The sequence below is a fragment of the Podarcis pityusensis genome (assembly GCF_964106645.2).
Source record: "Podarcis pityusensis genome assembly, chromosome: 17".
In the NCBI taxonomy this organism is placed as follows: domain Eukaryota; kingdom Metazoa; phylum Chordata; class Lepidosauria; order Squamata; family Lacertidae; genus Podarcis; species Podarcis pityusensis.
Window position 1 is genome coordinate 5037529 of NC_138042.1, and position 27960 is coordinate 5065488.

At 45.8% G+C, this 27960-nt stretch overlaps 1 protein-coding gene and 1 long non-coding RNA gene across 7 annotated transcripts; one reads left to right on the forward strand and one right to left on the reverse strand.

Annotated features, from left to right (window-relative positions):
* On the reverse strand, positions 1 to 21802 carry LOC308466965 (myoD family inhibitor domain-containing protein-like). Of its 5 annotated transcripts, none has more exons than XR_013981011.1 (8): positions 21328 to 21802; positions 18674 to 18875; positions 12436 to 12519; positions 11653 to 11759; positions 7505 to 7630; positions 5931 to 6164; positions 2737 to 3054; positions 1544 to 1680 (listed from the first exon to the last, which is right to left on the reverse strand). XR_013981011.1 is itself a non-coding variant. In XM_080988351.1 (6 exons), the coding sequence occupies exons 3-6, from the start codon at positions 11750 to 11752 to the stop codon at positions 1412 to 1414; spliced, it is 729 nt and encodes a 242-aa protein (XP_080844477.1). In that variant the 5' UTR covers positions 11753 to 11759; positions 12436 to 12519; positions 18674 to 19094; the 3' UTR covers positions 1 to 1411. The 5 variants fall into 5 exon arrangements, 1 of the variants encoding a protein (XP_080844477.1); XR_013981012.1 differs by lacking the exon at positions 21328 to 21802 and adding an exon at positions 20302 to 20319; XR_013981013.1 differs by lacking the exon at positions 21328 to 21802 and adding an exon at positions 19918 to 20031.
* Positions 17749 to 27603, forward strand: LOC308467027. 2 transcript variants are annotated; one of them, XR_013981099.1, is made up of 4 exons: positions 17749 to 17831; positions 22696 to 22815; positions 23459 to 23492; positions 27553 to 27603. It is a non-coding gene; the product is annotated as an uncharacterized lncRNA (long non-coding RNA). The 2 variants fall into 2 exon arrangements; XR_013981100.1 differs by lacking the exon at positions 27553 to 27603 and having other exon boundaries at positions 23459 to 23550.
* The last annotated feature ends 357 nt before the right edge of the window (positions 27604 to 27960 follow it).

Below are 27960 nucleotides of genomic sequence, written 5' to 3' on the forward strand. Positions count from 1 at the left end.
GAAGAGATGTGAGAGTTTTGGGGGCAAGCAATGGTGGTACAGAAATAAAGCTGAAGTAACAGGTGCTGGCTTCATTAGTTTAATTTAAATTTATTTTACAATCAGGCATCCTGACCAGCACAACAATATATTTCCAGGCACAAAGAAATAGTCATGGAGCCTATAGTCCATTTAAAGTTCACATCAGAAACACATCAGGCACTTCCAGACTGTATAGCTATTTTCAGGTGGGATTCAATCACACACTGGCAAATTCAGGGAGGTCTTGCACAACACATCTGTTATGTATTGAAGTTCTCACCCTGGCCACCAGGAGTATTGTGTATGTAGTTTTCACTCAGGTCCACGTCAGTTATTTTAGGCGGGAAACCCTGCGTTGTTGTTGCTACAATGTTGACAGCCGGCTGCCTATAAAAGCAGGCCGGCTGAGCTGTTTGCTGTTCAGTTCTGTTCCAGCTTACAAATAAAGAGCTGCTTGGAAGAATCGCTGGGTCGTCTGCTATGTCTACCCACTATTCAACAACATCCACTCCCTAAAACAACTGGACTTTTTGGAATTAGGAAAGAGACAGGAAAATGCACTGGAAAGTGTGGGAGAAGACTTTTTTTAAAAAAATGCAAGGCCTTCTAACTTCCTTGCAATTAAAAAAAAGCTTTTTTAACAAAATTGACTGGGAAAATTAGAGGAGTGTCAAACCAGAAGGTTTATAGGGAATGGAAAATATTTAAAGCAATAAATATCCAACCTTGTCTAACCCCCCTGCAAACAAATAAGGATGAATGCTCAAAGGTGGGTCACCTGGAGGCATTCAGCATAGGAAGAGGAATTTCTTTGGCTCTGGGGCATATTCAGCTTCAGTCCATTCAGATATATCACAGCATTAATGTAAATTTTTTTGGTCACAGTTAAAAAAAAAGAGGAGAGAGATTCCATCCACAGTTGCATGGTGACATCTGTTGAAAATGCATGGCACAGATTTTTCTGTAACATTATAGTGCGTAGAGGAATAGGTTTGACCTGGCAGGATTTTGTAGTGCGGGTGGAATTTATCCTGTCTTCAGTGCGAATGCAGATAAGCCTTTTTGGTGACATCATCACAATGTCTGAGTGTGACACCACACAATTGAAGCAATACTTAACGGGCCTCATCCCATCCAATACAAACAGCAGGCCCCAGCTGTGTGCATACAAGCAATGCGTTTTGGGCTGTTACCATGATATAAAAAGGAGGAAGGAGTTTGCCTGAGGATGTTCAAAGGAGTTGAGGCTTTGGTAAGAAAAGAGGCCCAGATTAATCTCTTGCCATGCTTTGTAGTTTGGTGGGGTAGGATTCCCAAAGGGATATACACACATCCCAACGCAGTCCAGAACCATGGAGGACAGAGGGACACGATCTCCCGGTCCCTGAAATCAGGCTGGGAAGCAGATAGAACAGCACTCCAGGCAGATCTCAAGACAGTCAGAGGAGCCGCAGCAATCCTGCAACATCCCGCAGCCTAACCCACAGGGGCAATTTCCTCCACCGGCTTCCCCACAGCAGCTCTCGGCAAGGGACTCCCCTCCTTCTCCACCACAGCAAGCCTCTAGGCAGCCCCCGCAGCCCCCGCAGTCCAGGGCAAGTGAGCAGAGGGACATAAACTCACAGAAGAGGCAGGCAAGAGCACAGTGTGCACAGCGATCTGGAGGAGGAGAGAGAAAGGGAGAAGATGAGAATCTGGGAATCTCACCACAGTTTCCCAAACTTCCTACATAGCAGAAATGGACTTCCGGGCATATCTTGACCTCAGAGTGCACTGAACTTTTACATGGAGTCCACTGTGATCCAGAAACTCAGCTAGGCATATTTTTTGCTTTGAGGTGAAATGAATGAATGAAAATCCGAAACAGCTTGCTCCCCGAGCCTAGATTTGCGAATCCTGATGTGGAGACCATTTGGCTCTCCAGTTGCTGCCGAACCGCAGCTCCCACCATCCCCGGCCATTGGCCATGATTCCTGGGGCTGATGGGAGTTGTGGTTCAGCAACATTGGGAGGGCCAAAGGCTCCCCACCAATGGTCCTAACCAACAAATCAGCCAGACAGTGAGAGCTGCAGCAAGGCTAGCTCCTGGATTCTGAGAAGTTGCCCTCGGGACAAGCACAGAGAGAATGATCTCAGGACATGCATTGGGATAATGGTCTCCCACATTCTCTGGTCATCTGGGGTGCTCCATGTAATGTGAGGGTGGCAGGGATGTGAGGGCCACTGGCCCTTGGGCAGCCTTGAGGCCCCAGCAAACGCTCGGCCATGCCTGCCTCTGGAGCCAGGGATGTGTCAACCAGGCTGGGTTAGAGTCAATGTAGATACTGCACAACTAGTTATTATTCAATCATCTATATGCCACCGAGGCAAGTCATGCAATGAACAATCTAACAAGAATCAAAACTGACAAGGCTGCAGCAAGAACAGTTGTTTAAAAGGCTAATTAAAACAGCTAACAGAGATTAATATATCAACTATATTCAGTAACACAGCTCTCTGCGGGGGGACGGGGACTTATTTAAGAAAAGGTCATTTTTTTTTAAAAAAGCGTTTCTTAAAATAAATTAAAATCCATAGCACAGAAGCCATAGGCACTTCTGAGGTGAGAGAGTCTGGAGAAATATCCTGGAAATGTAAACAATCCAAGCCTGCAAAGACAAGTGGGCACCAAAAAGCCGATCCGACTTAAATTTATTCAGATTAAAGTTTGCTCACCTGCCATAAGGATCCCAGGAAGAAGTAAAGATTAGTAGGAGGCATCTTTGGCAGCCAAGGTTAGTCAGTGATAGCACAACTCAGACACTTCTAATGCAAGTTCTAGACAGTCACCAGTCTGGTAGCATAACTCCAGGGCCGGCTCCTCAAACCGGCAGCAGCAGCAGCAGCAGCAGCTCTGGGGGTCCGAGCAAAAGCCCAGGAGCCTGGAGCTGCAGGATGACACAGGGAAGCAAGAGCAGAAGGGCCCGGAGAAGAGAGGCAGGATGTCCGAGAAACGGCAGAAGAGGCAAGCTAAGAGGAGGGTGGCACACAGCTCTGTGGAAAGGAAGGAGAGCGTGAAGGCAAATAGGAGGGCTGATTTGGAAACACCCCTGCAAAGCGTAATTCTAAAGCAGGGGTCAGCAAACTTTTTCAGCAGGGGGCCGGTCCACTGTCCCTCAGACCTTGGGGGGGGGGGGCAGACTATATTTTGAAGGGGAGGAATGAATGAATTCCTATGCCCCACAAATAACCCAGAGATGCATTTTAAATAAAAGGACACATTCTACTCATGTAAAAACACCAGGCAGGTCCTACAAATAACCCAGAGATGCATTTCAAATAAAAGGACACATTCTACTCATGTAAAAACACACTCATGTAAAAACACAACCGTCCGTGCACCGGATTGAGAAGGCGATTGGGCTGCATCCGGCCCCTGGGCCTTAGTTTGCCTACCCATGTTCTAAAGCATCGTTCCTCTCTAGGTCAGACCCTGAAAATACCAGCTATGCCTTTCTCCAGCAAAAGCTAGCTGTGGATTATTGTATGCAGTCATGAAGTTGTCTGTCTCTGAACCCCAACCCCTCGGGTAGTTTTGCTTTCTTTTCTTTTTTAAAAGCAACAAGTGAATTAAAAAAGTGGAAAATGTATTTTGGAAAGCATACAAGAGGAAAAACCAGTGGCTGAACTGCCATTAAAATTTGCTGGAATGCACATTTGTTATTTCATCTGAGAAGCTGGGGGCCAGGCTCATATGAGCAGCCGAGGCCCCCGCTGCAGTCCTCTTTATCTTAAGGCGTGCGAAGGCAATTGGGAAACATCTGGCTTGATTCTCTTTAAACTCATTAGGCACTCAACAACAGCGAGCCTGAAGAGTTGGCCTCTGAAGCCAGAACAGTCACATGGTGCAGCCCTGCTGGAAGGGCACCACTTAAGGCCACCAGTGGGGAAGGAGATTGCATGCTTAGCTGCTCCCCTGGGTAAAGAGCGCCTTGCTCTTTAACCTCTGGGCTTCCCAGGGTGAGCTGGCTAATGATCAGAGCCTCTTTTGCCTGTTTCAGAGTACACAAGAGGTGGGAGGTCTCTTAGGGAACGTAAGATGCCTCACTGTTGCCAGTGTAGTCAGTTTTATAAGGTGTGACGTCGCTTGTATTTGTATCTTTTTATTATTATTTTATTTATTTATTTCAATTTTATATATTTCAGTAATTTTTTAATCATTTTAACATTTCAAAACTTGACTTCCTTCTCCCTCTTTGTGTGGTTCTTTAAATTTATTTTTAATATTTTCTGCATATCCAAATTAACTTAATTTACTAATTTATTCATCTACTTTAAATCTCGTATTTTTCTGTGTATAAGACACCCCCATGTATAAGACACCCTGTATTTTTGGGGACTCCAAATTAAGAAAACCCCCATCAGCACTACTCGTGTATAAGATGAGCCCCAATTTTAAATCTAATTTTTTGGTAAAAAAAAACCCCTAGTCTTATACACGGAAAAATACGGTAGATACTCTCATAAAACTTCAGGCTATTACAACAATCCTGCCAATGTTCTTATCTGTTTACAATTTATTTGTAAATATTCAATAAACCATTTCCATTCCTTTTTTAAAAAGTTTGTTTTCTCGATTTGTTATTTTTCTGGTAAGTTTTGCCATTTCTCCATATTCCACAAGTTTTTGTATACATTCTTCTTTTGTTGGGACTTCTTCTTCTTGCTTGTATTTGTAGTGTGCATTGTTATTCTCATCAAAAATCAAATCAAGAAAGTTAAAGGTAAAATACCGGTAAGCCGGTCTTACAATAATACAACCAAAATAAATATCTCAAAGTGTCATAATATGAGATGGGGCTTGCGCGGGTGATAAAGTCACTGGCAGTGATTGGCTGACCTTTCCTATGGTCACAAGGGAAGGGGTATGGGCAGGTAGACTTGAAGGACATAGGAAGAGCCTCGTTGGGTTAAACCCAAAGGCATCCTTTTCCTCCTCAATGTCCAGCCAGAGCACATAAGGCTGTGATAGGAATTTTGAGGTCTTAGATATATGTTAAATGTTCATAGGTGTACCAACCAAGCACGTGCATAGATCAGCACAGGAAGACCGACCTGAAACCATTTTTGACTTGCCTCCCCACTGTCTTTTCCTTCACAAATCCTGTCTTAAGGGCACATTTAAGATATGTATAGGGTGTGAGCCTGTGACCTGGCTCAGGAACTAAGTATTTATCATTACAAAAGACTGGCCAGGCTCCCCAGCCAATCCAATAAAGTGACCATTAAACAGGTAACAAGTAAGATGAGATAAACAAGGCACTCAGATTCTGCTGTAGACCGCCTTTTCTGTGATGTAGGTATAATGTATCTGGGGGGTAGTCTTAGGTTACACCCCTTCTGTGATGTATGTATGATGTATGGAGGGGTGGTCTTGAGCTCCAGGGCAGGGAATTTAAAATGTCTATATTTAGGCACACCTTTTCTTTGGGGTTCCTCCTCCCTCCTGCGTGTGGTGAGTGAGGACCCTGTTGCAACAGATCAATAAAGATCAAGCTTACTAGCTGTTTTGCTTCTCAATAGTCCCTGGTTGGCCTCTGTTATTTTCTCCTACCAATAAGGAACCTTCGTAAGGACTCTATATGGGCTCTTGGATACCCCATAAGGGAAAAAAGGGCAGATTTTTGTTTACAGCAAGGCCAACAGCCCTCTCCCATAATCATTGTACCCCATTGTTCACACTGGAAAGGAAGAGGCTAAAGAAAGCCCTTTGCTAGTGTCTCAGTGCTTATGGCCCACCACTGAGCTCCAGCTAAGCCCCAATGTCACTATTTTGAGCCTGTTACTCTCCATCGGAGTCTTCTGCGGTGTCCCATCCATTGACCCATCCTTCCCAAACTACCTCCCACCCTCAGTGCCCATGCACTCACCATCTCCAGCCACCTCCTGGATCTGAGATGCTGTGGATTTGCAGCTCTTCTTACTGCTGTTGGTGCAGACGGAGGCGGTGGAGCTGATGCGCTGCTTCTTGGAGACTCGCGGCTGCTGCCTCACGGAAGCCGGGGGAAGCCCACAGCCGTTGGTGCAGTAGGCAGGATGGAGGGCAACTTTTCCTGGCTGGAAAGAGGAGTTGGCGATGCCAGCGATGACGGACTGGGGGCGTTCTGCAAAGAAAGGGAAAGGTAACCTGAAGCCAGCAGGTGCAACGTTGGCACTGGGTGAAGCGGGTTCTAGTCTGCAAAAGCTTATGCTGCAAGAATAATAACTCTTCCCTCGCAAATTGCCAACAGCAGTTTTAGAAGGGGGCAACTTTTGCCGGCACCGTTGACGGAGGGCAATGGTTAAACCTCCTCCTTGCACACTGTGGTTCCGATCCTTCTCATCTCCCCATGCTGTGGTGGCTATTTACTTTTTTAAAAAGCTAGTAAAGGTAAAGGGACCCCTGACCATTAGGTCCAATCATGGCCAACTCTGGGGTTGCGGCGCTCATCTCACTTTATTGGCCGAGGGAGCCGGCGTACAGCTTCCGGGTCATGTGTCCAGGACGACTAAGCCGCTTCTGGCGAACCAGAGCAGCGCACGGAAACGCCGTTTACCTTCCCACCGGAGCAGTACCTATTTATCTACTTGCACTTTTGCGTGCTTTCGAACTGCTAGGTTGGCAGGAGCTGGGACCGAGCAATGGGAGCTCACCCCGTCGTGGGGATTCAAACCGCCGACCTTCTGATTGGCAAGTCCTAGGCTCTGTGGTTTAACCCACAGCGCCACCCGCGTCCCTTCCATACAGTGGTACCTCAGGTTAAAGAAGCTTCAGGTTACAGACGCTTCAGGTTACTGAAACCGCTAACTCAGAAATAGTACCTCTGGTTAACTTTGCTTCAGATTGAGAACAGAAATCGCACAACAGCGGTGGCAGCAGGAGGCCCCATTAGCTAAAGTGATGCTTCAGGTTAAGAACAGTTTCAGGTTAAGAACGGACCTCTGGAAAGAATTAAGTTCTTAACCCGAGGTCCCACTGTACATAAATTTCTGCAACAGAAGCCAGATTGGGTCACGCACCACCGCCAGGGTGGCCAGGCTGGTCATGCCAGAGGTGCCAAAGATGGCGATCCTTTTGCAGGCTGCGGCCATGCCAGGCTCCTCCCCTTCTCTGCCTGTCTCATCATTGCCACACCGATACCATATACCACAAGAGACTTTAGCCCCAGGCAGACTTCTCAAAGCACGAAGAATCAATGGGGCGATGGAATTGGGATCCTTGTCCCCTGGGGGCAGACCCCCGAGGGCAGAGTCTGCAAGCAAGTGTACAGCTTCTGTGTGCAGAGACTCAATGCGTGTGGCTTGATCAATACATAAAGGGCTACAGTAAATAAATAATGGGGCAGCAGGGAGATTACAGACCATTACCATAATCCAATAAAACCAAGATCTCTATTTAGGCTCTTAGCTTCCTCTGCTTATGAACTCTCTCTCCACTCCGCCCCCCCCCCCACTTTAATCTTACCATTTTCTGCTTTCTTTGGTATCTGGGCAGAAGGAATGAGGGAGAAATCTTCACTGGAATTAAACTCCCCAGGCGAGTATCTCTGGTTTTCAGGGAAAGAGGTGTTTCCAAATGATTCCTCATGCTCTGGCAATTGAAAGAAGGAATGGTTATTTATTTATTGATTTATATACAGCTTATATGCCAAAATGGCTCCTAAATTAGGGTTGCCATACGTCCAGAATTTCCCAGACACAGCCAATGCAGTATTCTGCCCTCTTAAACGGTGTGTGTGTGTGTGTGTGTGTGTGTGTGTGTGTCACGTTGAAATGTTCAGGAAAATCTGGACATATGGCAGCCCGTGTCAGAAGCACAAATTTTGGCAAATGTTGTACTTGACTGCTCTTGTGTTTCACATCCCACACTATACACATATACCTGTAAGTCCCACTGAACGTAGCAGGACTTACCTCTGAGTGGACATGCCTAGGATAGCGCTACATGCCGCCTAATCTTGTTTTCACAGCCCTGGAACGCACATCATTTAGGAAAGGATGGGAGGGAAAGGAAGTGTCTCTGAGGGAAGAGTGGGCAGAGGAAGGGCTCAACCCACTCGCCTGCGCTTTCGACTATGTGATTATTCTTCAGGACCACTTAGGCTGCTAATTATTATGAGGTAAAGCAACCACAAAAATGCTCTGGGAATACATGGCCATTGGGGGGGGGGTAATTTCCCCTTTATTTACTTATTTTTAGTTTGTATTGTTTGCCTTTATTTGTATTTGTGTTTTTTTTGGAAAATTCAGTCACAATGACGCCAACAACATACGATGAGGTTGCTTAAGGACTTACCCACATGGTGCTGACACAAAAACCCTGCACAAACACTATTCAGTAGGTAGATTTCCCTTCTTGACTAAATACAAACAAAGGCTTTTGAGCCTCACTCCAAAAGTCGGACATGACTAAACAAAGACCAGTGTTATGTGGTCTTGGTGGCTGCCCCCAGTCACCAGTCTAGCTGCCGCATTCTGGATTAGTTGTAGTTTCTGGGTTACCTTCAAAGGTAGCTCTACGTAGAGTGCATTACAGTAGTCCAAGCAAGAGATAACCAGAGCATGCACCACTCTGGCAAGACGGTCTGCAGGCAGGTAGGGTCTCAGCCTGTGTACCAGATGGAGCTGGTAGACAGCTGCCCTGGATACAGAATTGACCTGTGCCTCCATGGACAGCTGTGAGTCCAAAATGACTCCCAGGCTGTGCACCTGGTCCTTCAGGGGCACAGATACCCCATTCAAGACCAGGGAGTCCTCCACACCCAACCGCCCCCTGCCCCCCAAAAACAGTACTTCTGTCTTGTCATGATTCCACCTCAATCCATTAGCCGCCATCCATCCTCCAACCACCTCCAGACACTCACACAGGACCTTCACCGCCTTCACTGGTTCTGATGTGAAAGAGAGGTAGAGCTGGGTATCATCTGCATATTGATGGACACCCAGGCCAAACCCCTGATGATCTCTCCCAGCGGCTTCATGAAAACCTTGCCAACCCCTGGGCTAAGGTCACATCCACAGAACTTGTTTATTGAGCACTCCTCCCAATTTGTTTGTCAGGAGATGAGGCAACATTAGTTATTTATTGAGCGTTCGTTCTGATTTATATGCAGGGACCATCGCATTCAAGCAGATGTTATCTTACACTTTCTGCAGAGAATAAGTTTGCTGTGCAAGAGCATCAAATCAACTTTAATTGTGCAGTCTGAATTTTCTGGTATGTGACTGAATCCCACCTGAAAATAGTGAGTCTGGAAGTGCCCAAAATCTCAGAGGGACTCTAAATCTCAGAGTGGGAAGCAGACGCATTTTGTCTGCAGCATTAACCCCAGGCATTGCACATGGCAATTGGCAAGGTGCCTTTTGCGCTGTTGATGCTCCCCCATGGGAGCGCAATTAGGTCCACACTCGCTTGACTCAGCTCAACTCTCTATCCAGCAACTCTCCTTGAGAGCTGAATGCAGCCTTCCTAGTTATGAAAATTGTGCCCTTACTGAGAGCATGTGAAACTTTAAAATAATAGCTTTCATACTTTTAAATGAATAATGCAAAGATCCAATTAATCGCTCCATGCATAGTAAAAGCCAAAATTTAAAAATTGAATTAAAAGGCACTTAATGGAAGTCTAATTGCCCCTTTTGAATTAACTTTAATTACAATTTCAGGGTTTTTTATTTAAAAAGAAAAGATTTGCTTCTGTGCCGAATCTCATCAAATAACAAATCATAGCTTTACGTCCTCAAATTGCCTTTCGAGATATTAGTGCCACCAGCTTCAATAGCAACGACATTGCTAAGTAGTAGCTGGAGGAAGGTGCAAGTACAACACAGCCCTACAACAGAGACCCTGCGTGGCTTTGCCTGTGGGGTGAGTGAGAACAGTGCAGCCCTAGTGGTAGATGAAGATGATGGATGTTATGTACTGAGTTGAATAGGATCCAAATACAGCAATCTGATTGGTCCTAGAACAATGCAGCAGTATGATTGGTCCACAGGAGCCACCCAATCCAGCTCCAGGTGGAAGTGAATCCGCAACCTGATTGGCCTACAGGAGAATCCAGGAATTGGCCAATCATGTGTGGCCCATTGTGTAAATAATGTATATAAAGCAGATATTTTGGGTGAACTTTCATTCCTCACTACTATGAGCTGAATAAAGAGCATGAAATCCACACTCGACTCCGAGTATATTTCAATGGACTTTGCAGAACTGGCGAAGCTGACAGGAAAAATCCGAAAGCAGCATGATCAAGTATTCCAAAAGGACTGGAGTAAATTTATATGATATGTGAAAGATTACTGTAAGCAATTAACATCACTAGCAGGGTTGTCTGAAGACTTGTAATGAAAAATTTTCTATCTTTCTATTTTCATTTAAATTTTGAGCTATTTAGTAATGAGTATAATTAGAATTGGAAAATGTGCAAAATGCAGTGATATAAAGGTTAATTTTGAAAGCCGTGCGGCAGGAGGGAAATTGATAGGCTCTAAAGAGCCAAAGCGGTAAAGTGGATAATGATGATGTGAATGTATAATATTAAATGGAAAATTAAAAAAAAATTATATATACACAGCTGTCCATGGAGGCGCAGGTCAATTCTGTGTCCAGGGCAGCTGTTTATCAGCTCCATCTGGTATGCAGGCTGAGACCCTATCTGCCTGCAGACCGTCTTGCCAGAGTGGTGCATGCTCTGGTTATCTCTCGCTTGGACTATTGCAATGCGCTCCCAGGAGAGACGCGTGACTTGGGCGTACTGCAGGCCCCACAGTGAGTGCTGCCTGGCATTTTGCCACCCCCCCCTCAGTGTTGACACCCAGGGCGACCCACACACACCACTCCCCCCTTCCTCCGCCTCTGCAGAGGGGGGCTAGCTGAGAGCAGGCTGTGCTTGGTGTTATGTACTGAAGTCCTCACCCTGGGCCAGCAGGGGGATACTGTAGATAGTTATGCAAATGAAGGATCGAAAAGTGACGTTCAGTGATTGGATAGTTTCGTATGCAAATGAAGGATTGAAAAGTGACGTTCAGTGATTGGATAGTTTCGTATGCAAATGAAGGATCGAAAAGTGACGTTCAGTGATTGGATAGTTTCGTATGCAAATGAAGGATCGAAAAGTGACGTTCAGTGATTGGATAGTTTCGTATGCAAATGAAGGATCGAAAAGTGACGTTCAGTGATTGGATAGTTTTAGAACGTTGCAACAGTTACAATTGTTCTGTAGCTCTATATAAGCAGGCTGACTGAGCTCCTCAGTTAGTTCTGTTCCAGCTTACAAAATAAAGAGCTGCTTTGGAGAAATCGCTGTGTCGTCTGCTATGTTAACCCACAACTTGACACTTGGTGAGGCATTGCCCCATGGCAACAATGACTCTACAAGGCATGCAGCTGCTTGGTGTGGCAGAACATCGTGAGCTAGGCCAGTTCCTCCTAAGGAAAGTTGCCCTGCACCCCCATTTCTGTTGCTCACCAATATCTCTTGCGGTAGTTAGCAGCAACAATTGACCCAGGGAGACTGCTCTAGATGCATGGAGCCGGGGGCAAGGCTGAATAGCCCATTTGGCTTACCTGTAACCCAGAAGAATTCATATTGAATTAAATGATCAGGTTACTCACCTGAATGGGGGGTGATTTTTGTAGCATCCCCAGTGTCCCTTCTGGATTCTGTCTTTGTTCCATCAGGCCTGATAGGGACGCCTGAGTTGACAGCTGACATCTGGGAACTAAAAATAGGAACAGGAGAAGTTGGAAATCGCATAGGAGTTAAGTCCCACATGGTATTATGCTTAGTTCCAAATGGTCTCCACCCTCCTCTACTTTGTTGATGGGTCTACAACACTTATAGTCACAACGGTGGCCATGCCATACAGAGGTCAGTCCTCTATTTCAGATGTGGGGCATTCTGCGCAGCAGACTGAGAAGAAACGCAGCTCACCTGGCTGCAGTCTTCCCAACTATGGTGAGATGCATTTCCAGAGAAATTACAGTAAGTATTTCTAAATGGGCATCTATGTAATATGCTAGCACAAGCGAATTCTCTGCAACTCTGCATCTTCTTCTATGGTGATACATTTCTTCCTCTTTTTAAGTGATGTCTAAATAACATATAGACTATGGGTAGGCAATCTAAGGCCCAGGGGCCGGATCCGGCCCAATCGTCTTCTAAATCCGGCCTGCGAACAGTCCAGGAATCAGCGTGTTTTTACATGAGTAGAATGTGTGCTTTTATTTAAAAAGCATCTCTGGGTTGTTTGTGGGGCATAGGAATTTGTTCATTCCCCACCCCTTCAAAATATAGTCCGGCCCCCCACATGGTCTGAGGGACAGTGGACCTGAAAAAGTTTGCTGACCCCTGATACCCTATAGCATATAGACTCCCTCTTCATTGGGAACTCTTACCAGTTTTGACTCCTGCAATGTGGTCAGCTGACGTGAATAATAGTTTTGGCCTCTGCAAACCAACACAGCCACCTTCCTCCCTCCCTAAAAAGAAGCAAATGGGAGGCAGAACACTGTCAATCTATTTCATCAGAAGGACTGCTGAAATGATTCATGTGATGTGCTTTGAACTCTTGACATGTGGTCTACTAGAAATGTTCTCATCCTCCATGACCCTACACATCAGTCCTTCCCATAGGTATTATTGTTCTTAGGCTTGTAGATAGCAGATCCCCTGAAACTGAGTTGTATTCAGCATCGCATTAAGAAGATGGTTCCATCAGCACACAGATTTCTGCTTGCACAACAGAATGATCTTCCTCTCCTCCTGTGCACCCCCTGAATCTGTTTCCCCAAAAGCCTCCAGAGCAGATTTGGGGACAGTGTGGGACACACACAGGTGTGTAGAGGGAGAGGGGGAAATCCTGTTGTGCCAGTACTAATCCTTGCACTAGCACAACCATCTTGTTTAATACCACCCATTGCCCGTTATGCTACCAAGCAGAGGGCATTTTGTAATTTAGAACCATTGTTCTTCCCGTCGTTCCCTCTTCTTCTCAGGTCTGCATCATAGTAGAGCTGATCAGCCGTATATTATCACTGATGATGCCTTTGGCTGCCATGGGGGGGAGTAGGTAATAATTTTTTTTTTTTAATTAATATTTATTAAAGTTTCAGAAAGAATAAAATCACATTAATAAACAAGAAGATTTTAACAAAAACAGACAACAATACACCATACAAAATACAAAATAGAAAAAAGTAAAAAAAAGGAAAAAAGAAAAAAACAGTTAAAAATATTTCCGTCCTTTCATAACCTCTTTTAGGTTTACTTGTTTCCCGGACTTCCTCATACCTCCCTCTTTTGTATTCCAATTCAATTTATAAACCCAGCAATTTCTTTCCCTCCTTTTTAATTCCAGTCCTAAATCTTAATATGTTGTGACATTAAATTTTTACCTATTTGAACCAATTTTTCCATTTCTCTTAGTCTTTTTGGTCCTAAAGTAGGTAATAATTTTTTATGGACTTGCCATGATCAGAACATCATCAGAACATCAGAGGGCAGGAGGAGTGGAACTATGACTTCATTTAAGTCCCTTTGTGTTACTTTTGTAGAAAGAAAGAAAGAAAGAAAGAAAGAAAGAAAGAAAGAAGTAAGTTGAATGAATGAATGAAAGCAATAATTTAAGCCAGAAGGGTTAACTTTGACTCTTAAACCACTTTGGGAATTGTTGCTCTGTTAGGGGAATAGAGATCTCCAAAAACATCTTTTCATACCAAGTAGGCCGTAAAAGTACTTCAACATGGAACCTGTGCTGGGAGTGAGGCCAGAATTTGACACACTCACCCAGCCCTCCCACTGCCTTCTCAAAGCTGCCGAAGCACAGACTCTCCAAGTGTCCCTATTTTCCAGGGACATTACTGATTTAGAGAAGCCGTCCCAGTTTCTGATTTGTCCCGCTTTTCCTTAGGATGTCCATATTTTCATTGGAGAAGTGTTGGAGGGTATGGAGTTATCTGACCCCCAAGCCGTCTGAAGGCAATCCTGTGTATAGGGAAGTTTTCTTAATGTTTAATGTTTTATTGTGTTTTTATATATGTTGGAAGCCAGTAAGACATGTGGGGTATAAATAGTAAAATTATCATTATGGAATGGGACGTCCCTATTTCCATCAGAGAAATGTTGGAGGGTATGTAAGCAAGGAGCTTTGGCATGAGGCACAAGGCACTGGCAGGATCCTAGAGCCCTCCTACCTACCTCCTTCCCAAAGCTGGGAAAGCACTAACTAGGCTTTGGGAAGGAGGTGGGAAGGACCTTGTCAGAGCCCTCACACCTCCTTCCTAAAGCCCAGCACCTTGCATTCCTAGCTCTGGGAAAGTAGGGCAAAAGGGGGTGCCCAATGTTGCTGAGGGCCACCAAAAATGGCCTCAAGGGCCATGCTTTGGACCACCTTGTCCTAACAGCTGCCAGCTCCCTCAGCACTCTCTGAGGAGTCTCTGGGGAAATCCATGATGAAATCTAGACACATATAAAAATGCTGTGAATATGTTTTTTTTAAAAAAAAATTTTTTGAAAAATATATTGATTTTGCCATAAGCTCACCATCGCCATCTAGTGCCACATTTGTATAATGCACTTAAAACAGATTTAAAACGTTATATTTGCAGCTGTATACAGTGGATGCTTGGGTTGCGAACGTGATCCGTGAGGGAGGCATGTTTGCAACCCGCAGCATTCGCAACCCACAGCACCGTGTCTGCGCATGCGTGGGTTGCAATTTGGCGCTTCTGGCATGCGCAAAGCGTGATTTAGCGCTTCTGCGCATGCTCGACCGCCAAAACCCGGAAGTAACCCGTTCCAGTACAGTGGTACCTCGGGTTACATACGCTTCAGGTTACAGACTCCGCTAACCCAGAAATAGTGCTTCAGGTTAAAAACTTTGCTTCAGGACGAGAACAGAAATCATACTCCGACGGCGCAGCGGCAGCAGGAGGCCCCCATTAGCTAAAGTGGTGCTTCAGGTTAAGAACAGTTTCAGGTTAAGTATGGACCTCTGGAACGAATTAAGTACTTAACCTGAGGTACCACTGTATTTCCGGATTTCGGCATGTCCGTAACCCGAAAAAACGCAACCTGAAGCATCTGTAACCTGAGGTATGACTGTAGTCTCATGTGTGTGGTATAATGGTGCTTTTAAATGTATGGTGTGGATGCGGCCTTATCTTGAGAGAAAGGGGAGAGTCCAGAAGAGCAGCTCACTGCATCACATTTCAACTTGGCTGTTGTACTGGAGGCCAGACAACGTCATAAAAATTAGACCCTCACAAAAACAGCCGGTGCCCTTGAAGGGGTCAGTCAGCTGCCCCTGAAAGACTGGAGGTGCGCCAGTGGTGGGGGAAGAGTTTGGCTTTCCCTTTTTTCTAGGATGATGGATCGGCCTGGCCAAATATCCACTGCTGATATGAAACCGGAAAAGGGATATGATATTAGCCCTAACAGCCAGTGGCAGTTGAGGCCAAGCATTTTTGAGCTGAAGCCTACTGATGAGCCCGGTCAAAGTCAACTTCAAGTGAGTTTGGCATGCATTTCCATTTAACTGGGTTATAAGATCAGGCTGTACGTGTGCGGCGGGGAGCCGAACTGGGGCAGAGATGAAAGACAGGAGGGGCTCAGAGGTGAGGCTGCTGCTGGGATGCCGCTTCCTGAGCTCTCGCCAATCCTCCCCAACCAATCCAGTCAGTTCAAAGCCCTGGGAGGGGGAAACAGGAAACAACAGGCCCATTAACCTCCCACCCCACTGGGGCTAGAATAACAGAGGAAGGCAAAACAGCAGGAACAAAACCGTAGAAGGCGGGAGGGGGTCCCGGACTCCAGGGTTTTCAGGCAGGGAGGGCATCATAGCGTCATACCCTCCAACTTTTCTCTAATGAAAATAGAGATGTCGTTACTAATAATAATAATAATAATAATAATAATAATAATAATATTTACACCCCACACATCTGACTGGGTTGCCCTAGCAACTCTGGGCAGCTTCCAACAGATGTAAAAACATAATACAGTGGTACCTCGAGTTACGAACTTAATTTGTTCCAGAGGTCTGTTCTTAACCTGAAACTTAACCTGAAACTTTAGCTAATGGGGCCTCCTGCTGCTGCCACCGCATGATTTCTGTTCTCATCCTGAAGCAAAGTTCTTAACCTGAGGTAATATTTCTGGGTTAGCAGAGTCTGTAACCTGAAGTGTCTGTAACCTGAAGCGTCTGTAACCCGAGGTACCACTGTAAAACATTAAATATTTTTTTTAAAAAAACTTCCCTGTACAGGGCTGCTTTCAGATGTCTTCTAAAGGTTGTATAGTTACTTAACTCCTTGGATCAGGGGTCGCAGAACTCCATCCCCTCAAACATTTCTTCAGTGAAAATAGAGATGTCCTAAAGGGACGCGGGTGGCGCTGTGGGTTAAACCACAGAACCTAGGACTTGCCAATCAGGTCAGCGGTTCGAATCCCCACGACGGGGTGAGCTCCCGTTGCTCGGTCCCAGCTCCTGCCAACCTAGCAGTTTGAAAGCACGTCAAAGTGCAAGTAGATAAATAGGTACCACTCCAGCGGGAAGGTAAACGGCGTTTCCGTGCGCTGCTCTGGTTCCCCAGAAGCGGCTTAGTCATGCTGGCCAAATGACCCAGAAGCTGTACGCCGGCTCCCTCGACCAATAAAGCGAGATGAGCGCCGCAACCCCAGAGTCGGCCACGACTGGACCTAATGGTCAGGGGTCCCTTTACCTTTTAAGGAAAAGCGGGACATTCTGGGATCAAAACAGAAACTGGGACAGCTTCTGTAAATCTGAGACTGTCCCTGAAAAATAGGGACACTTGGACGGTCTGAAACGCTATTTCTTCCTGCTAGGGTTCTGCGCCTTTAACCGATGAATGACCAGCAGGAATTCAATAGGAGAATCTTTTTCCCAACATGGAGATACAGAGATGGGAGTGAAGAGTCACCTGCTACATTCTACAGGGTTGTCATGTCAGCTTTCATAGCACATAAGCTGGGGGGTGAGAGAGGGGAAAAATTGGCTATGCTAACCAGTACGCTGCCCGAGCAGCAGGTGTTCAACTCTCCCATCGAAATCAATGAAAAGTGTCCAGATCTGACTTGCGCTCCAGGTTTCTGTATTTCCATCCACAGACAGAAATGGCTCATCGTATAGCAGCAAGGGAGCTGCTGCCTTTCTGGTTAAGGATATGGAGTCAAAATCCAGTCACAGTGAAGTGGATGGTTGCTGAACATTTGTGCCACATTCAGCCATGCAAAATGGCACTTTTTATATTATAGAGCCAATCTATACCCCTCCTTATGGGCTCACCGTCCGGAGACTGGGCAGCACAACAATGCACACCAAACACTTAAAGCACGTGACTTCTCCCAAAAGACTCCTGGGAACTATAGTTCCCCCTCACACAATTACAATTCACAACACCCATACCCAACTACAGTTCCCAGATTTTTGGTGTGGGCTTTAAATGCATGATGGTGTACATATCTTAACTCTTTATAATGCCTAACCCATCGTAATTTCCATTTGTTCCCATACACAGATTCTCATAAGGCCCTGCTCTAAGTTAGTATTGAGGTCTCTCCACCAAGCCCCCTTCCCACTTTTCATGCTGTTCAGATTGCATTTAATTTAGCTGTATTATGCTGCACTACAGATTGCTGTGATCCATTGCCGATATTTCTTCTTATTGTTTTTATTCACCGGGAAGGAAGAAACGGCAAACAACGAAAATATTAACAAACAAAATGATGGTGTCGGGCTATTTAGAGAAGATAGACCTCTAACTTCAAAAGGGCAAGTACAATATTGATTATTGATTATTTTTTAAAGTAGGGTTCACAGTACATCCAAGACCCCCGAAAAACTTCAGATGCAGGCCTCTTCTCAACCATGGTTATGCATCATGCTTCTGGTATTCCCTGCCCCCCTACAGAGATACATTTTGCCAGGGTTCTTTGCAGCAACATAATTTGGTTTAATGGCTGTTTTGCCTGCCCCTTCAGCATAACCAAGTATTTTGGGTTTGGTCTCCGCCGCCACAGAACACGTCTAGATGAGCCCATGGTAATTACAACCACTTCCCAGGAGCATATGAAGCTGCCGAATACCAAGTCCATGCAGCCCAATACTGTCAACTCGGACTGGCAGCAGCTCTCCATTGTTTCAGGCTCTCCCAGCTCCAACTGGAGATGTCAGTGATTGAACCGGGGACCTCCTAGAGCCCTAATCCTCCGGTGCAGCAAGTAATGGTACAAGCAGAGATGGCTCTGCTCCCGAGGTGAGATAAATGACTCTTTTAAAGCAAGCTGTTTGAGCAGGAAGATTCTGGAGTGCCATTCAAGAAGGCAGATTGTGCAGAGACCACAAGTACCTTGCAAAACGCTGACTAAATAATAAAAGAATACATCGCTTTCATGCAAAGATTAGTGACATGCTAAATGGCATGCAGAAGGAATACCCACCACAAGAGATAAACTTCCAGACTCCTGTCAAAAGGCATGCAGGGAAGCCTTCTGGAAAGAGTTGCCAGGATCACAATCATACAGGAAAATGTCACAATTAAGTACAACAGAACCGGGTATTAGGAGGGCGATAGGTGTTGAGAGAATCTGGGTGCCAGCAAAGCCTTGATTTACCTGCAAGCAGCTCAGAGGACAGGAATGGACCCCGGGTTCCCTTCTCACTCCTCCACAGCACTTGGCCACGCCAAACACACTTGCCGTTTGGCACAGGCTGCCCTCTCCGCCTGCCTTTCACACTCGGTCCATTCTGGGCTGGCTGATGCTCCAGCTTGTCTCTCTGTCGTCATAACATCCTGACTGTAGCTCAGCCCGATAGCTGGGGAGGGAAACAAAATAGCCGAGGCTATCACACAAAATAGCCACTCCCCTGCGCCTGCCTGGGCTGGGGTCCAGGGAGTGGGTGGGCTAAATTCAATTTGAGAGAGCCGTTTTATCTCTACACGAAATGCCACCAGGCCAGAAGCTGCTCCACCCAAGGGGCCACTAACACTGATCAGCGCCTGGCATAATAAACAGCTGCCCCCCCTCCAGAAGAAGCAGCTGCACCTCCATATATATATTCTCCTGCTACAGGATATAATCCTCCCAAGCCATTTTGTTGCCCGAGGCAGAACAAGTTTTGCATCTTGCTGTGTCTTAGGGGAGAACTGGGTTTTCTTCTTAAGCCTGTTCCCAATTTGCAGACCCTTTTTATGTTCCCTAGTATCAGGGGTCAGCAAACGTTTCCAGCAGGGGGCCGATCCACTGTCACTCAGACGTTGTGGGGGGCCAGACTATATTTTGAAAAGAAAAAAAAGAACGAATTCCTATGCCCACAAATAACCCAGAGATGCATTTTAAATAAAAGGACACATTCTGCTCATGTAAAAACACGCTGATTCCCGGACCGTCCGTGGGCCAGATTTAGTTTGCCTACCCATGCCTAGTATTATTGATTTGTTACAGTCTCTCCTTGCCTGTGCTTTGAGGGGCACAGGGCAGCAATCGTGGTTTTTGCCCCTTCCACCCCGTTTTGTCCACACAACAACCCTGTAATGTAGGTTTGGCCAAGAGACGGTACAGATTTGAAACTGAGTCACCCCAGTCGTTGTCGGGAGCTCTGGCCACTGTGAAGCAAAAGGAAGGGAACGTACCAGTTTGTGAAAATGAAGTCTGTTCAGTCACTTGTACTGAATGAGTTGAAGAAAGAAATGGGCTGGCACAACTGTCCCCATTCTATTGTCCTCAGGGTGAAGAGAGAGACTGTATCCCCCACAAGAATTACTACGATTCTGCCATCTTCAGCAGGGGCTTTTACCGATAATTGGTTTGGGGTTGCCCTGGTAAGAATATTACTGAGGTTGACGATGACGACTCACTGTTCAAGTCTAACCACACCCTGAATTCACTGGCAAGGCCGGCCCACTCATTAGGCAAGGTGAGGTGACTGCCTCAGACAGCAGAATCCCAATGCAGATCTTTCTCCCCTTGCCCTTGTTCCTGATGGAGATCTTCCCTCACCCCTTGTGTTATGTACTGAGTTGAATAGGATCCAAACTGCGGCAGTCTGATTGGTCATAGAACAATAGGATCCAAAATGCAGCAGTCTGATTGGTCCTAGAACAATAGGATTCAGAATGCAGCAGTCTGATTGGGGCGGTCGGGAAGCAGCTCCAGGCTCTTGTGCGGGTGCTGGGTCGGGGCCTGTTTCCGGTAGTGGTAGCCTAGCATGAAATCACTTTGCGACTCTGAGTATATTTCACCTTGTTTCCTGGTGGAGAGAGGGGCGCCATTTGGGATACACCTCAGGGGCCAGAATGTCTTGGGTCAGCCCTGGACACTGAGTAGCCCCAGTCATGTGACTATTTCCCTACTCCACAGTCTGGGGATAATAATGTGATGATTACAATGACGTGAAACACTTGGAACATTTAGTAGGAAATGTAGCATATCCGTATTATTTCCGCTCCCAAATGAGCTCCCAAAATTACTACAGTATTTTCATATGGGACCTAAAACTTAAAAATAAAATAAAATTGTAGATCAGTGGATCTTTTTATATAATAGCTCTCTGTGGCTTTCTGGCTTCCACCTTTCTTTTCAGGCATCCCACAGGAATGGAGAACCTCACAGCCAGGGTTAAATGCATCCTTCCAAATCTCTCGATTTGGCCCCCCTCAGGACTCTCCCAAGGCCACACTGCCTCTCGCAAAGCCACTCCCCCCTCCAACCACACCCCTCGCCCACTGTACAAAGGGCAAATTTTGATTCATTGCCCCACCCACTTCTGCCTCTGGCCCCTCCCACCACTGGCATGTGGCCCCTAGAAGGCTGCTCAGAAGAGAATGCGGCCCTGGGGCTTAAAAGGGTTTCCTGTCTGCATTTGACGTTTTCTGCTTCTGGGCATTCCATGCTGCTAAACCAAATGGTTGCATAGCAGCCCAGCCTGGCCCAAGACATTTTGGCACCTGAGGTGGACCTTAAAATGGCGCCCTCCTGCCCGCCAGAGAAGAAGCGGCGAGGGAAGATCTACATCAGGAAGAAGGTGGGGTGGTGAGGGAAAGGTCGACATTGGGGTTTGCTGTCTCGGTGGACCCTGCCTCACCTTGTCTCTTGGGTGGCCCTGATAGCAGCCAGCTGGCTCTCACCTCAAACAAAGCTACGCGCATGAGCTGAGGCCTTTGGCTGGTTCTGTTGCTCTCAGTGAAAGACGTGGCCTTCCGTTTCCATGTGGGCCACAGCATCAACATTTTTTAAATAGTAATAAAAGGTAAGGAATTATTGCTTACCAGCAGAGGGCAAGGGCAAGGAATCAGGAAAACAAAAGTCTGTGCTTTGAGGGGCAGGAAGATGCAAACAGGGAGGTGGACTTAAAGAGGGGGGAAATGATCAGTGGAGTGCCTGGAGGAACTAGCATGTTCTCCAGGAATTTATCCATATTTCCCCAGAGAGTTATTATTATGTAGAGTTATTATTACCCAACAGTGCTGGCTCCAGGATTTGGGGATCCATCGAGTGTGGCAACCTCAGTGGACCTCCCTAGCCCGTAAGAGGAAGGATGTGAACACTGAGAATGCTCTTTGCCTACATCTGATCTTCTTGGCTATTCTGTGCAAAATGGAAGCCCTGCTGTGGTGGGATGGACACCTGTTGTTTTTGGGGTTCAGGCAAATGCCCAGCCTTGCCACCCTCTGAATCTGGCCCTGTTCTTCAGTTCTGGGAGACAGATGCTTTGGGGATAGCTGGCACTGCTGTTTTGTGCAGGATTCCTCACCTAGCTGCCTTTGGGGTATGACCAACAATCCTCAGCCAGCACACCCACTGGTCAGAGATGATGAAAACTGTAGCCCCAAACATCTGGAGAATGTTGGAAAAAGAGGTGTGGAAGAGAGCTCTTACTCTCTCATAGCCGAGTTAACACAATGGCGATTGTTCTAAGCACATTAAAACTTGGTTAGATTCTACATCTGCCCTCATCCACCTTTAAACAAATGTTCCCCATGGAAATACTTAGGCTAGAATAAATCACAGACACCTCGCAAATAAATAAAAGAATGTTTTACTCACAGCGTTTCCAGAAGCTGTATCAAACAAGTCTCTACATATTGGTAGTGAAATAAAGGTGAAAAAAAGGTTCCAAATGACTTAAAAAGCAAAGAGCTTGGTTTTCTTACGAAAAGGATCATGCAGTCTTTGGATTAGCAAAGATGCAGGCTGTAAAAATCTCATTTTAGGGAGATTCAGTTGACTTGCAGGGAGCCCAGGTCGCATGGCTTCTTGTTTGTTCCAGGAAGCACAAAGAGAGGGGGGAAAGGTGGCAGAGCCTGCTGCTAAGCCACATCTACCGGCAGCCTAAGCTCAGGTGAACCCTTGTGAATCAATAATTGTATATTACAAAAGAAGGGGCCCATCTGGGGGTGGTTGGTGTATGCAGCACTAAGATAAATAGACCAATCGTCTGACTCGGTATAAGGCACCTTCTCATTGTCCAAATTGCTTTAGATCAAGCAACTGTTTCAAGATACAGGAGCAGAGAGTGGTTTTAAAAAAGAGAAGTTGGCAACCGTAGGCCCTGATCAAAACAGTCGCCCAAAAGGAACTGTGTGACAGCATTTGACAATGGAGTTCTCAGGATAATTATTTCCCCCACCTCACAGGGTAGCTGTGCCATCATCACCCACGGAAGAGCATTCGAGGGGTTGGCTGCGGGGAAGCGATGCCAGGCAGTTCGAAGAAAGCTGTGTGGGAGACCAAAAGACACAACAGCAGCATAAGAGGTAATGGATTCAACCATAAGTAATTCATCCCACTTAGGAGAGTGTGAGAGCCAGTCTCCCAGGGGTGGGCTATGCCTCCCAGAGCCCCAGGCCAGGCTAGGATTACTTACAGAGCCATTAACTTGAGGCGGAATGGGAAACAGGCCAGGAGAGCTCAGCATCCACTCACTCACACGCCCTTGCTTGCTGTAGGCTGGAAGAGAGAAGGGGCATCAAAGCCAGCTGCAGGGAGCCTGTGGCTTGACAAGGAGAGCAGGGCAGGGACGTGGGGACTTGTGGGCTGTTGACAGAGGGGCTTGGGCTGGAGTGGCGCTGTGCTGCAAGTGGTCTCCAGAAATTCTGCATCTCTTTGGATCCCAAGAGCAACATCGGAAGTGGGGACACATCTGTTTTATTGCGGGCTGAGTCCAGGCCAATCCCATCGTGCACCACACCTGCCTCCTGCCACAACCCGCTCCAATTCCTAAATGAGTCATTACGTCTCCATGGCGATGGATGCAGCAGAAAGCAAAATTGCAATAACTGTTTGGGAGAAGAGTGGGGAGGGAAGGACAGAGAGCGCATAAGTGAGCTTGCGTTGCAAGGGGGTGTGAGAGATGACAAGGCACAATATTCCAAAATCTGCTTTGTGTTTTTACCGAAGGTCCAGTATACATTTGAGAGACAATCGCCATGAGGTATGCTGTTGTTACTGCCTTCCTTTTTCAAAACAGAAAGATGGATAAAACTAAACAGGATAAGGATGGGAGACAAGGTCTTCCAGAAAGCATTTTTTCCCTTAATACAAAAAAATAGAACTACAAATTCGAACAAGCATAGTTAAAAGAAGAAAATTATTGTTTAAAATAGAAGTACTGTTGTGAATTTGCTGTTGGACTCATTCCTAATCATCAATCCCTATAGTTTTGCTTAAACTGATTTTGGATGAGAATCTGGGATTTGATGCAAAATAGCTTTAAGACCAAATTAGACCTGGTATTAACTGCAATTAACAGTTCAAGTTTTATTTGTTTATTTAATGCAACTTCCAAGCTCTCACTGCCCAACAGGATCAGATGAATAGGTTTTTTAAAAAAGCATTCGTTCAAGCTGATGAAAATGCTGCCCTGCTCTTAAGCTGCTATTTACCCTGGAATGGAAGCTTCCATTGCTTTCCAAAGTCTGTAGATATTTCCTGACTGGTCCATTCATCTCCAGGGCTGGGGCTGAGATGAGTGCTTGGGAGGCTGCCTGGAGTTGTCTGAAGGCTGGGGAGCTGGTGGTAGGAGTAGCAGATTTGCCTCCATGTAGCAGTACCTGCTGTTTGCCTCCACTCAGACTCCTGCTTGCATGTTCATAAATGAAGGAAATATTACAAAGAGACCATAATAAGTCTCTGAACCCAGTAGTGTTGCCCCTGGAACTTTACTGCCACTCAGCCAAAAGAGGGAAACTGTTGCAAAGAGCACGCTGGCCAAGGTTGCATTTTCTAATATGAGCCCAGATCACTATTATTCCCATTCTACAGATGGAAGAACTGAGGCTGACAGTGATTTGTTCAAGGCCCCTCCAGCTGTGGGCAGACTTGAACTGACATCTCCCAAGTTAAACTCCCTACCAACGGAGCCACAGACACTTTAGATTTTGATAGTACTTCCAACCTGCAGTAATCTTGTGATCCCAGGTCCGTGTCTGTGTACGGATTAGGAAATATAACATTAAATTGCATTTAACTGGAAAAAGTTCATGTGTCGAATGAATTACACCCCAGATTTTTCATCATAGTGAAATAGGCAATAATAATAATAATTTAATAGCTTTATTATTTATACCCCACCCATCTGGCTGGTTTCCCCCAGTGCTAAAAGTGAGATTATTGCTTACCTAGGCAAAAACCAGCAGCTTCAAGACTGTAGCCAAGTCACAAAGCACTACCCTAGTGTATTAATATTTGTGTTTGTTTACAAAACATTAACATATAAAACACTTTGACTTAGCCTAATATGAGAGCTTGGCATGTCATGGGGATTTTAATGTCACGTTCGTGGCAGTGTGTGCTTAGGACTGAAGCCTTAGATGTTCAGAAACTGGACACAGGATGCAAGAATCATCCCTCTCTACGCCTGTCTCTCTCTCTCTAGGTGGGTGGGTCTAAGTTCTCCAAATGTCAAGACAAGATGAACCCACTATTAAGGGAGGGAGAGAGAGAGAGAGAGAGAGAGAGAGAGAGAGAGAGAGAGAGAGAGAGAGAGAGAGAGATCTGGTTCCATCATGCGCAAATTATACAGAGGAGGAAAACATATCACTGGCCTGAAGGGGTTGAGGGTGGATGCAGGAAAGGGAGGGGAGGATGGATACACTGGGACTAGAAAATATAGGTTATGGAGAGCAGAGCAGGGATGCTGCTTTTAAGGTGTGTGTCCTCGCTCCCCAGTGTGGAGAGCAGCGTTGCTTAGAGGGAGTTGCCCAATACATTTCCTTGACAAAGACAAGGGAGCAGACCTCCTAAATGTTGCTTCAGTAATGCAGTTAGGTCACTTTAGATAATACCCACCCCATCCTCTTTAGCAGGGGTCAGCAAACTTTTTCAGCAGGGGGCCGGTCCACTGCCCCTCAGACCTTGTGGGGGGCCAGAGTATATTGGGGGGGGGGAGAACTGTTGTAAGAGAGTCAGGGTCAGGGAGGGGAATAAAGGAAAATGACCCTACCAATATCAAATATATTATATTCTGACTTAACACCCTACAAGAATGTAAACTGAACTGTGCCTTGCAACCATGCTCCTTCCGAGGTTCTGGTCCTCCTTACGAGGCAAGGACCCCCTTGGGGAAGCAATAATTATTTATTTCAGAACGACTTCCTATGCCCCACAAATAACCCAGAGATCCGAGACCAGGGAGAAGAGTCGGTGGAAGAAGATTGGAAAAAATTTAAAGACTATTTACAGAAATATTGTAAAATTAATGAATGTTAGAAAAATGTTGGAATGAAGTTATATGGCTTTAGTAGAAATGTTATAAGGAATTAAGTATAGATAGGTTAATAGAGCATTAAAGGAAAAAATAAGGTTAGAATTTGTTAAGATAATTAAAGGATAGAAAGCAGAGGAAGATGGAAAGGAACTGCTGAAATAATTATCAGAAGTGGAATACAAAGAGGGAGGTGTGAGGAGGTCGCGGAAATAAGTGAGTGAAAGATGGGATAATGAAACTGTTTGATTTATTTTATTGTTTTTGTTTTGTTTTGTTAATTTAATGTTTTGCATTGTCTTTTTTTTTAGTGTTTAAGTTTCTGGAAAAATAATAAATATTTTTTTAAAAAAAGAAAAAAGAGATGCATTTTAAATAAAAGCGCACATTCTACTCATGTATCTCTGGGTTATTTGTGGGGCCTGCCTGGTGTTTTTACATGAGTAGAATGTGTGCTTTTATTTAAAATGCATCTCTGGGTTATTTGTGGGGCATAGGAATTGGTTCATTCCCCCCCCCCCAAAAAAAATCTAGTTCGGCCCACCACAAGGTCTGAGGGACGGTAAACTGGCCCACAGCTGAAGGTCCAGAACCTCCTGTGGGGATTTGTTTCACGGTCAAACAGCTCTTACTGTCAGAAAGTTATTCCTTGATGTTTAGTCAGAATCTCCTTTCTTGAAACTATTGGTTCAGCTCCTACCAGCTAGAGCAGAAGGGGAAAAAAAGCTTACCCCATCTACCCTTTGACAACCCTTCAGATATTGGAAGATGGCTGTCATAACTCCTCTTTTCCAGGCTAAGCATACCCAACTCCTTCAACTGTTCCTCATAAGGTTTGGTTTGCAGACCCTTGGGCATCTTCGTCACCCTCCTTTGCACACATCCCAGCCTGTCAATCTTTTTCTTAAATTGTGGTGCCCAGAACTGGATACAGTACTCCAAGTGTGGTCTAACCAAGGCAGAGTAGAGCGGGACTATGACTTCCCTTCATCATAGAATCTTAGAGTTGGAAGGGACCCGTGGGTCATCTAGTCCAACCCCCTGCAATGCAGGAATCCCAACTAAAGCATCCATTACAGATGGCCATCCAATCTCTGTTTAAAAACCTCCAGGAAAGGAGAGTCCACTGCCTCTTGTAGGAGGCTGTTCACTGCTGAACATGTACCTACGGGACCGCCTCTCCTGGTATGCCCTGTGGAGGACCTTAAGGTCCACAAATGACAACATTCTGGAAGTCCCAAGTCACAAGGTGGTTAGGTTGGTCTCAACTAGGGCCAGGGCCTTTTCAGTACTGGCCCCGACTTGATGGAACGCTCTGTCACAAGAGACTAGGGCCTTGCGGGGCTTGACATCTTTCCACAGGTCCTGCAAGACGGAGCTGTTCCACCTAGCCTTTGGTTTGGACTCAGTCTGACCCTTATGTTTCCCTCCCCTCATGGTTTTGACTTTTAAAATGAGGCTGCATTTTAACCTGTATTTTAAATTGTTTTTTGTTGTTTTTTCTTATTATGTTTTTACTGAAATTTTATTGATGTTAGCCTCTCTGAGCCTGGCTCTGGCCAGAGAGGGCAGGGCAGGGTATAAATAAAATATATTGTTATTATTATTACTGTCAGAAAGTTTTTTTCTGAATGTTTAGTTGGAATCTCCTTTCTTGTAACTTGAAGCCATGGGTTCGAGTCCTACCCTCCAGAGCAGGACAAAACAAGCACGTTCCCTCTTCCATGTGACAGCCCTCAAGATATTTGAAGGTGACTATCATATCTCCTCTCATTCTCCTCTTTTCCAGGCTAAACATACCCAGCTCCTTCAAGTGCTCCTCGTAAGGCTTAGTTCCCAGACTCTCGATCATCTTGGTTGGTCTCCTCTGCACATGTTTGGAACACAATACTCCTAGAATGGCATTAGCTTTTTTTTTGCATCACACTGTTGACTCATGTTCAGCTTGTGGTCTACTGCAAATGGTCTTATGCCCCCTCCCTCTCTTTATGTGCTGGGCCCAGGGGTTAACCCGAGCAACGCAGTCCAGGTTCAGTCCTGAATCCAAGGATACCGCGAGGAGTCAGTCCAACAGGGCCAAGGCAAAACACAAGGCAGGAAACCAGGCTAGGTCAGGCACAGGGTCTCAGGCAGGTTCCAGCAAGCAGCAATGTTGCTCCCACAACCTGAGGCGGGGTCCGACAGCCTCTTAGAGCCA